Source organism: Lactuca saligna, chromosome 9 (genome assembly GCF_052625555.1).
Source record: "Lactuca saligna cultivar CGN05327 chromosome 9, ASM5262555v1, whole genome shotgun sequence".
In the NCBI taxonomy this organism is placed as follows: domain Eukaryota; kingdom Viridiplantae; phylum Streptophyta; class Magnoliopsida; order Asterales; family Asteraceae; genus Lactuca; species Lactuca saligna.
The window spans coordinates 3,613,059-3,624,257 of NC_136425.1; the positions used below are offsets into that span (position 1 = coordinate 3,613,059).

Below are 11,199 nucleotides of genomic sequence, written 5' to 3' on the forward strand. Positions count from 1 at the left end.
AGCAATCTTGGATGGTGGACAGAATTGATCTAGAAATTGCTCATGCATTTGAGCCCAAGTAGTTATGGTACCGGGTGAGAGTGCTTTTAACCAATCCTTTGCAGCTCCTTTAAAGGTAACGGGAAGCATCCTTAGCAAAATGGTGTCTCTGTTAATATTTGGGACATTGAAGTAATCAGAAATGTCATTCACTTCATCTAAGTGTTTGAATGTATCCTCGTGATCCTTTCCATAGAAGGGGATATCCTTTAGTGCGGAAATGATATGTCCCTTTAGCTCAAATGTGGCAGTGGCAGGGATTGCAGGTTGTACTAAGCCTGGACCAACATCATCTCAAATTCTCTTTCTGTAAGCTCCCATGGACATTTCCTCAATATTTGTCATCTCGTTCCTTGGCTCGTTCTCGGGTTCACTCGTATGTTCTTCAAATTCGGGCTCGGTATCGTACTCAGATTCGGTTTGGACGGGTATTTGATCCAAGTGCTCAAGCTTGCTTTTGTTCTTTGAGGATGAACTTGACTCCCCCGATTTCTTTGAAAACACTGATTTGAATTCTTGTAAGGGCGTCTTCTTCTTGTGAATTGCAGACTCGGGATCTTCAAGTGGTGGCACCAAAGGTGTGTTTGAGCTTCCGGTCATGAATTCCTGCAGATAATCAATAAAGACAACATAAAAATGAACTAACATAGACAAATAAACTAAAAACTAAAGAAAACTAAAATTCACAGTTCTCACGTCGTGAGCCTATAAACTCACATCGTGAGTTCTGTAAAAAAAATAAAACCTTCCTGGAAACGAAAAATTTAGTAAATTAAAAATTGAAAACAGAAAATACAAACTAATACTAAAAAAAACTTTTGCTGGAAAATTAACTTTTTGCAGGTTTTACCCACAAAAAAGATCGATTAACCTAAAGAAAATAAACTAAGTCGTTCCCCGGCAACGGCGCCAAAAACTTGATGTGCATGGAAGTACCCACTAATTTTAATATTTATAACCTAACAAACTTAAACTAACTATGCACTTGTAGGCAATGTACCTAGTCAAATTATAGTATAGCTTGGGTAAGTCGGGTGTCGATCACAGGGAACGGTGTTATTAATTTATATATTTGCTACTAAATTAATCTAATAAGCTAAAAGGGTTTGTATCTAATTTTGCAATTTTAGATGAACTTAATTCTTTAACAAAACTCAATCAATAAACAAAATACTTATGTTAGTTCGAATCCACTTTCACTCAATGGTTATACATTAGTCAAGACTATTACCGTTGGTTACCAATTTAAGAAGTATTAGCAGTTTAGTTCTAAACCTACTAATTATTAACCAATTCATGTAAATCTATGTGTGGTCACACAATAGTTAATACATAATCTATTATTAAGTAAGATTGGAGCTATGAAGATTGATTAATCAAAACACAATTACATTCATAATATGAGTTCTCTAACACAGCTTAATTCAATGATTCAATTACTTATCTAAGATTGGTTTGATCTTAGCTCTAATAAGCTAGTGTTCACTTTGTTATTAGGTATTCATATTCATGCAGATTTGTGTTCACTAACTACACAGAACAAGAATTTAAAGTAATTAAATCATTAACTAAGCATGCTAGGTAAAATCAATCAACACAAGCATATAACCAACAAATAAAGTCAAATCTAATGCATTCAAACCATGAGTTCCAGCTTCATCTAGCTAACAGAAGCAGCTAGATTTAGCTGGACATATTAACAGCTAAACAATCAAAAGCTATAGTCAAACACATGATAAATGTACCAAGTTTATAAAGCAAATTATGAACTTCCTCTTCTTTGGTGTTGAAAACCACTTCCAAATCTCTTTTTCTTCTGAATTTTGCCTTCTGGAATCTCTTTCTTCTGCCAATTCGCTTCTCAATTCGTAATGGTCGAGGATATATATAGTTTCCCGATTTTAATAATCCACATTGTGAATAATAATTTATCCACGTCGTGAATACAAGATAACCGTGTTCGGTAAGGATTCCTTCACCCGCGTACATATCTTCTAGAGCTTAAACTCACGTCGTGAATCATCCAGTTCTCACGACGTGAGAACGTTTTCCCTGATTTTCTTGTCCTTTAATCTTTTAACTCCCAAAGTTTCTTCCTTTAATGTTTTTAGTCCATTTTCTTCATAATGTCTTCTTTTTTTGGCTGCAAATAAACTCATAACTACCATTATTCTAAACAAATTACCAACTTATATATAAAAATGTACTTAAATATTGCCTAAAAATAGGTATAAATATTGCAATATCAATATTCATGAGATCATTGCTCGCCATGGGGTTCCGGTCTCAATTTTTTTAGACCGTGATGTTCGGTTCACCTCCCGTTTCTGGCAGAAGTTCCATAAGGAACTGGGCACGAGGCTGCATTTCAGCACAACTTATTATCTGCAGACCGACGGCCATAGGGAGCGTAGTATCCATACTCTTGAATATATGTTGTGTGCACGCGTTGTCAATTTTTGTGGAGGTTGGGACTCCCACCTACCTCTTGCTGAGTTCTCCCACAACAACAGTTTTCACTCTAGTGTTGTTGCTCCGCCTTTTGAGCTGTTATGTAGGTGGAGATTTTGTACCCCATTCTGTTGGGGAGAGGTTGGTCACAGAGTCATGGGTCGAAGCGAAGTAGTTATGCAAGCTACAGAGATGACTCAGTAGAACCGACAGTGATTGTAGATCGCCCGGAGTCGGCAGAAGAATTATGTCGACCGACGCTGATCTGATTTGGAGTTTTAGGTCGGTGATATGGTGTTACTAGAGATCTCACCTTGGAAAGGTGTGATCCATTTTAGGAAGAGGAGAAAGTTGGGTCTTCGATATATTGGACCATTCCGGATTATTGCTAGGGTTGGCAAGGTTGCGTATAGATTGGATCTACCAGAGGAGCTTGGAAAGTTTGTATTACGTTATTTATATGTATTTGGTTTGTATTAGTGTATTTAAAAAATATATATATATTAATAAACTAAGATTAACGCAAAAAAATACAGAAAAAAAAAAACCTTTTTTTGTCAAAATTTTTACATAATAATAACATAATGTATTAGTGTATTTAATATATATATATATATATATATATATATATATATATATATATATATATATATATATATATATATAAACTAAAATTAACGTAAAAAAAATTAAAAAAATTTAAAAAAAAAAAAAAAAACAAGATTCCGCAGAAATGTAGCAAATCCGCAGAGAGTTTAATAGATCCGCAGAGCATCCTCCACGGATCATTGTTATTTTCGAAAATCCATTTTTCGTTAATTATTTTCTTCCCACAACCTATCCTTTTTTGTTATATCATAAATTTTCTCTTGTCTATTTACCTATGTGACTTCTCATAACCCATACCCACCTGCCACGTAACCATCATCACCTTTTACCTTTTAATTTTGCCTTTTATTATTATTATCTTTTTTTTTCAATTTTCTTTTTCAAACCCGATACCGCAGTTAACTTAAAAGAAAAGAAAAGAAAAAAAAAAACCACTCTACGGTCCCACTTTCATTCAGACTATAATACCGCAAACCTTTCATATACCGAAGTTTCATTTTTGGCCCCTACACTTCGGTACATACCGCAGTTCCAACCCCAGCAATACCGAAGCTACACCTTTTAAAATCTGTTCTTCGGTCCCCACTCCAAATAGATAGGCTCCCTCTTCACCACAGTTACACATTCAGCCCTCAACTTCATATTCCTTAACGTTTTTCCAACCAGTCTAATTTTTTTTCTTTTTGATTTTTAGCCCATTTATTTTATTTTACACCCATTTTTTTTAACATTCACCCATATTTATATTTAACACTCATTTTTTATTTTATTTTTTTCAGCCAATTTTTTTAGCAATTTTTTTAACACCAATTTTTTTAGCCTTTTTTTTTTTTTTTTAATTAAAACCAATTATTTTTTTAACACCAATTTTTGCCACAACCTAACATTGGATAGTCACGTTGGTTCATTTCATGCCGATTATTTTGGAATTCTCCTATTCTTTCCATGAAGATTACTCCATACCGCAGTTGGACTTCATATTATTCTTTGTGGTGCTTGCACCGCAACGACGATTGATCAACAAAGTTGTTTCACATTCTTCACTTTATGGGATTTTATGACTTGTCGTTCTTGATCTTCGGTTGAAGAATCATCCATCTTGAGCATGTGGACTTTACTTTCTTTTGAAGACCACTTCGAGAGTTCTGGCACCGCAATTTGGGTATTTTGGTATCTTTTCGGCACAGCAAAGATTATTTTTTCACAAAGAATTATTCTCGTTTCTATGGTATTTGTTCGAGCAGTCTTCAACAACTGAATCACCCAGCTTCTCATGACCGCAAAATATCTCTTTTACTCTATTTCCTGTGTCTTATCGAGAACCTTCATACATCTAGGAAAAACCTTCTTAGATCTTGGTATTCGACACTCTCCATCCAGATGATATATTTATTTTTGATATCAGGTCTTTGGTTATCAAAAATAGAGATAGGAGATTATGATATCATCAGGGTATGGTTTTTATGATTGCGTGAGTCTGAAATTTTGAAGACTTCTAAAGACGATGACTTATTTAGTGATGCGATGTGACACTTATTTTTTGTTTTCACGGATCAAATTTTTGGCATTACTAGATGTTTCCCTGTCCAAGTTATTTATTATTCGGACTCTATCATTGGATGATTCTTTATGTTTGCATCCGGTTCAGATCTTATGATTTTTCGAATTTGGATTTGTGATATTTTGAAGACGGAGATTATTTTGGCGATGTGACGTGACACTTATTTTTGATCTTTTGATCAAATTTTTAGCATTGCTGGACAATGTCTTTGGACTCACATTATTTATTATCCAAACTTCATTTTTGGATGCTCTACATTTTTAACAGGTTATTCTTTGAAAATTTTTGGTGTATTCTGATTCGAGAACTTGATATGTTTTTTCAAACTTTTTGAAGCTGAAGTGTTTCTCTTAATGAATCTTCGACTTGCTCATGGTGATCTTCTTCTTGCTCATGGCGCTTATGACTAGTTTGAAGATTTTGATCTTACTTTTCTGCTTCATTGGTGGTGCCTTGAAGCCGAAGACCGTCATTGTTTAGAGATTTATGGCCAGTTTCAGACTTCACAAACACTTCATAGTTTCAAAGACATTTCAACATTGGTTCTCATTATGTTTCATTTTATTACCACACTTGCTAGTCGGATTACTGTATTAAAGCCTTGTATCACGCTTTGTATCTCTCATCATTTGTAAGCATTTAGAGAGAGATTGTTTGAGCATGGAAATGCTCTACAAATAGTGAGTGATATTTAGGTTATTTATTTCCTTTTATTGTATTTTAGGTGTATTTTCTCTCCCTCCTATATAAAGGGAGAGGTGATCATTTTCCTAGTGTGCACTTCTAAAAATGTAATTTCTAGAAAGAGAGAAATTGGTGGGATCTCTCCCCACCAAGGGAGAATCTTCTCTTCCATGTTCTTGGCACGTTTTTATGTTTATCTCTCTTTTCTTTTCTTATATAAGAAATTATCATCATATGGTCTTCATGTTCTTCAATTTATATCCGTTAAATATTGAGATATTATTCTTCCACATCCACCGAACGTTAAAATGGGTTTCAATACGGGTAATCGGGTTGAATGATTTGATGAGCATAATAAACTTATTTATTGTGGGGTTGAAAACCATATGTGCTCACCAGACTCCCCCAGCATGACCCATTCAGTTTCTTGTATTACAGGTAGTGACACAGGAGTATAGACGCGAAGATCTGATGAGAGATTTTAGATTATAGGCCAATAGAAATAAATGGAATATTTGTGAGGCCTATGTTGTTTTTGTTTATGCTTTTGATCTGTATTGACAATGATATCCCGAAATTTGTAATTTAATGAAAATACTTTTACTCGGAAATGCTTTGATAAATTTTTTATCATATTTTTTGGAACAAATTTCGCAACATATTTTTTTTAAATATACTCTGATTTTCGAATAATGCATAAATAGATCGGTCTTTTCTGGCCGTGAAATGTGAGGATGTCACAATCATGAAGATTGAAGAATGAAATCAGTTAATCAGATTTAGAGGACAAAGAAAGAAGCAGTAAAGAACAATCGTTGAGTCACATTCAATGAACAATGGTTTCTCATTTCTGCCAAATGGTTTTGTTTCTGTAGTTGATATGTGCGAATGGAGATCAGAGAATCCTAATCGACAACTCACAATACCTTAGTTAAGGTTTGGTTTAAATGGGGCCCCTTAGAAGTGGGAGCGCTAAGCAAGGGCTTAATTTCATACACAATAAGGTCAGTCCTGAGGCTTAGAGAGCCTTTAGGCTCTCTCTCTCATTCAAACCATCAGGAGAAAGAGAAACAGAGTGAGAGAGAGAAAGAGAGAGAGAGAGAGAGAGAGAGAGAGAGAGAGACCCTTTGAATATTTAAAAGATTATATTTTATTTTTTCTTATTTTTTAAACGATAAAACATTTCATAAATGGTCCTTATAGTAGTGAAACGATGGAAATGTCGTTAGTTAACGGACAATATTTAACAGCGTTAGAAATAAAGACATGTTATTAAAAGTTTTGAAACCATAATGATCATCTGTGAAGTTTTTAAACTTATGAACTAAACTTCAAATTTTCGAGATACCATTTATGACGTTTTTTCTAAAATAAGTAAATAAATAAATAAAAGAAAAAAAGAGACTAAAATCGATAATATTTTTAAAAATTGTTTGAGAAATAAATGACGTTTCTCCAAAACAATAAATGTACAGGTTGGAGTTGAATGGGAGTAAAGGGGGAAATGAGAGTTGGGGTTGGATTAGCCTTACACATACACTGATACATACATATCGACGATTACATCGCGAATTGTCTTAGGGCTCTTTCGATTTCGTAAAAATTTGGGTACTTTTCCAGATAACTGTATTCGATTACTCCGTAGAGACAATAAGTAATTCTTCTTTGTTCATACTTAAAATGTTCGATTTTTTTCCAGGTTTTGATTGTTATCCGATTTTATTTTTAATCTTTTTCAGTTTGCTCCGATCATTTGGAAAACGAATGTTTGTGGGTTACCATGTCTTTATCTATAGAAATTTTAATGGGACTACGTGATATAGTAACTCAAGGCTTGACATAAAAGAACTAACATCGGATTATTTTACTTTTATGAACTGCATTTTAATTAGTTTGAGCTAGATCGGCGTAATGATGCATAAATTGTGATTAATTTTGGTTTAATTTAGGTAGTAACGGTTGCATGTTGCATAGATTGGGAATAAATTGGTTGTTAACCTCCAGAAGTTGTTGAAGTCCACGATATCTTGTTGTTTGAATTGAATGAACTGATTAAAGTTGTTCTGAATTTTAAACACAAGTAGATCTGTAATGAGGTCTTCAATGAGATTTTTGGCATACAATTGTTGGGTTTATTTTGGTTTTAGACATTTAAGAAGTATCTGTAGTTTTGGTTTAGACATTCAAGAAGCATCTAACAAATAACCTTGTCTAGCAATCAATGTAGATATTATTTGAGATTTTTATTTGCTTCTGAAATATTGCTTTCTTGAGTTTGATTACAGTTACATCCTCAATAGGATATGTGGATACAATGGTTGGAATTCATTAGGATTTAGATTGTCAAGAAGTATATGTAGTATTGGTTCTGTACACTCAAGAAAGCATATTTAATTTTGGTTTTAAATGTTCACTGGTTTTTGAATGAATCTTTGTACTTTATGCAGCTTATAATCTGCAGCAGGAGTTGTATGATGACATTTCTAAGGACAATTGATTTTGATGAAGGATGGCAGTTCCTGGAAATTAGGTTAATGAAACTGAGAATAATTATGGAAGGGAATCATGAACCACAATTTGACTCTGAAGAGTCCATGATGATGTACACGTATCCTGGATACCCTTTGAAGTCAATGTTTCATTCATTTTCTTATAAGGCTCCATCTCCTTCTTGAAATAGAGTCCTTATCCTATATTTTTGCTTTACTAGTCAAAGATTAGAACTTGTTATTTTCCCTTAACTTTTGGGTACAACATCATCTTTAACATGTGCAACCAGAGTCCCCCTGATAATCATTCTGGTCGGCTGTATGACAAGTACAGGGAAATAGTTCAAGAATACATCAGTTCAATGGTATCCCTTTATCTTTTCTGTTTTATTTTTAACACAAGTTACCTTTTCTTTCTATCAAGGACAATCAAGCATATGTAATAAAGAGGAAAATAATTCATAAACATACATCTTACATACACATATGGATATTAGAGAATAAGTTAGTTGATGTTAAGTCGCATGCAATTGTTGTTTTAGAATAGATATCATATTAGCAAATATGAACTTTGATTCTGAAAAATCAGAGCTTAGGATATTGGTAATCTATGTAGAGAAGTCCTATTATTAGATCTATGAGGGGATTTATCAGCCTTTACATACATCCTAGTCAAATATCTTTGTTAGTTTTCCATGACATTTTGACCACAATTAACCTTTATGGTTCCTCAATGAAAAAAAAGTCCATTAACAACCCCTGAATCAATAAACTGTTGGTTTATAGTTGGCTATATATGTCCACTTCCCACTTACAATGGTGTATTTCTGTCATTATTTAGGTACTTCCTTCATTAAGAGAGAAACATGGTGAGTTTATGTTGCAGGAACTTGTGCAGTGCTGGAAAAATCATAAAGTCATGGTTAAATGGCTTTATCGTTTTTTCAATTATCTTGATCGTTATTTCGTCTATAAGTGGAATCTTCCATCAATTAATGAAGTTGCACTAACTTCATTTCGTGACATGGTTTGTGCTAATTTTGTTATTATTTGTCTTAGCTTTAGATTTCTTCATTTACAATGGGATTGCTTGTGTTTTAATGCAGGTTTATGAGGAGTTAAAGGGTAAAGCCAAAGATGTTGTCATTGATCTTGTAAGTATTTTGATATGTGAATCAATGTCATTTTATGTTTTATAGAAAATTGAAACTAAGGATGATTGTGATTTGTGAACCAGATCAATCGAGAACGAGAAGGAGAGATAATTGATAGAGCATTGCTAAAAAATGTTGTTGATATATATGTTGAAATTGGGATGGGTCAAATGAACTACTATGTAAATGACTTTGAAAATGATATGCTTGCTGCAACTGCTGCTTATTATTATCAAAAAGCATCAAAATGGATTATGAAAGATTCTTGTCTTGACTATATGTTGATGGTAAATTTGATAATTTGTTGTCATTTTATATGTTTATGTTATCTTTTGTTTGATCTTTGATTTTTATTATGGAATGTAGGCTGAGTATTGTTTGAGAAAAGAGAAGGAGAGAGTCTCTCATTATCTGCATTCAAGCAGTGAGCCAAAGCTCTTGGAGGTTAGTCTTTCCAATATATGCAGAAAGTTAGAAAAGGATAAAAGCATTTAAATTATTGGGCGAGTCGCTTCAATGAATAATATGAGCAAAGATCACCTATTACCTAGCCTTAGGTGACATTGGATTCTGTTTATGGTTTTGATGATGTTTCTTTCTTTCGAAATTCTGCTTTAGAGATTGTATTTGTGTATCCCTGTGCACATGAAATTCGTAAAAATCTTTTTGACTTGCAAAATATGGTGGCAACTTTTGGATATAACTTATAAGGATGCTAGATTATATTCTATATATTGAGGGGTTCTCACATATGGAATGATATCAAATCTAGATTCATGTAAAAAAGTTAACAATAGCTTTTTTAATTACTAATTTTACTTATGAGAGTGGAAACTAAAATAGTTAAGTATTCTTGATTTAGTAATTGTTAGTATTAACATAAACATCGGGTGACAAAATCTCTACTAAGCATCGATCAACAAATGTTTTTGTTTTTAGTAAATTTGGTACATTTTTTTAATCATGGTTTGGGTTTATTTTGTATGATTTGAGTTACAGATTTCTCATAGTTAAACAATGGTTTTCATAGATATGGGATCACAACTCATGAGGTTGTATATTGATATCCCATGGATATTTATTTTGGTGTTTTTTATTTGTTGGTTTGGAGAACAACAAACGACTATATGGTTAGGGTTTGAAGTTGTAGATTTGGGTTTGATCATGATCTATTAATATTGATTTGTTTTAGGTTTTAGATTTGATTTATGATTTCAACGGTGCAAGGTCTTGAAGATGAGTAGAGTATCAATTAGATGAAGTTGACATAGAACAAAAGTGTATAAAAATATCTTTAACATACATATTAATTTTTTATATATTAAATAAACTCTAGTTAAATAAGAATAAAATAATAATGCACGTGGACTCCATGTTGGGACATCATGTTAGATGTTAAAGTTAAAAGGTCATTGTAACCATAATTAGGACTAAATTGAAACCAAAGTAGGAAGTAGAAAGGGGGTTAGAATGTACATTAAATTTTAGTGGCTTAGAGTAAAAAAGGACTAAATTAACCTTTCTATTAATCAACACCAATACTTCAAATTTGCTCTCATTTAAAAGTATATTTTATGTCATTCTTAACTATTTGAGCACTCGCTTTTGTTCTTATTTTTCTTTTCCTTAGCTCGTGTGTTTTCATCTCGCTCTTTCCTCATACTTCAATGTTTCTCAAATGAATTGCGTTACAAAAATGGTTGAGAAATGATAATAGAAATTTCTATTAAAATTTATACCATTTCATGTTTTAGTTCTTAGTCTATGAAAGTTTGTTTGATGAAGTCCCAACAAATAGAATGTTTCAAGCTAAATTGACTTAATAAATTTGAGTTAACTAAGCTATGTTGCAAAGATATGTAAGCTTGAAATATGGAGGCCATGTTCTAAAAATGGGCAATATGGGAGTGTCTCTCTATATACGTGTGTGTATAGAATTCTAAAACACCTATCGAAAAAGTTTACTTTTTGATTCCTTCAATAATCTTATTGCTTTTTAGATTAGATAAAATGGATTGAGAAAACAAAGTTATCCGAATAATCTATTACTCGTCTAAAATGTTAAGAAGATAAAAGGTGTTTTGGATCCAAAAGATTGGGTCGATTGTTATTCTATCTTAACAAGATCAGTAATAACAAGTTTTTCACTGGTATATACAAACAAGTTAATAGCCATAAATAATCAAGAAGTAAATAATCGAACAAGTAGTAC

General features: G+C 32.8%; 1 protein-coding gene across 3 annotated transcripts; it reads left to right on the forward strand.

Annotated features, from left to right (window-relative positions):
- Positions 1-6,807: 6,807 nt before the first annotated feature.
- On the forward strand, positions 6,808-9,666 carry LOC145018417 (cullin-1-like). 3 transcript variants are annotated; one of them, XM_078976307.1, is made up of 6 exons: positions 6,808-6,952; positions 7,792-8,198; positions 8,675-8,860; positions 8,940-8,987; positions 9,071-9,274; positions 9,354-9,666. In XM_078976307.1, exons 2-6 carry the CDS (start codon positions 8,112-8,114, stop codon positions 9,480-9,482), a joined length of 654 nt encoding a protein of 217 aa, XP_078832433.1. In that variant the 5' UTR covers positions 6,808-6,952; positions 7,792-8,111; the 3' UTR covers positions 9,483-9,666. The 3 variants fall into 3 exon arrangements, with proteins under 3 accessions (XP_078832433.1, XP_078832435.1, XP_078832434.1); XM_078976309.1 differs by having other exon boundaries at positions 6,812-7,026; XM_078976308.1 differs by having other exon boundaries at positions 6,812-6,998.
- Positions 9,667-11,199: the final 1,533 nt, after the last annotated feature.

Coding starts and splice junctions, on each gene's coding strand:
- LOC145018417 (XM_078976307.1), top strand. CDS start 8,112: ATGTGCAACCAGAGTCCCCCTGATAATCATTCTGGTCGGCTGTATGAC. Junction 8,199..8,674: donor AAGAATACATCAGTTCAATG/GTATCCCTTTAT, acceptor GTCATTATTTAG/GTACTTCCTTCATTAAGAGA. Junction 8,861..8,939: donor TAACTTCATTTCGTGACATG/GTTTGTGCTAAT, acceptor GTTTTAATGCAG/GTTTATGAGGAGTTAAAGGG.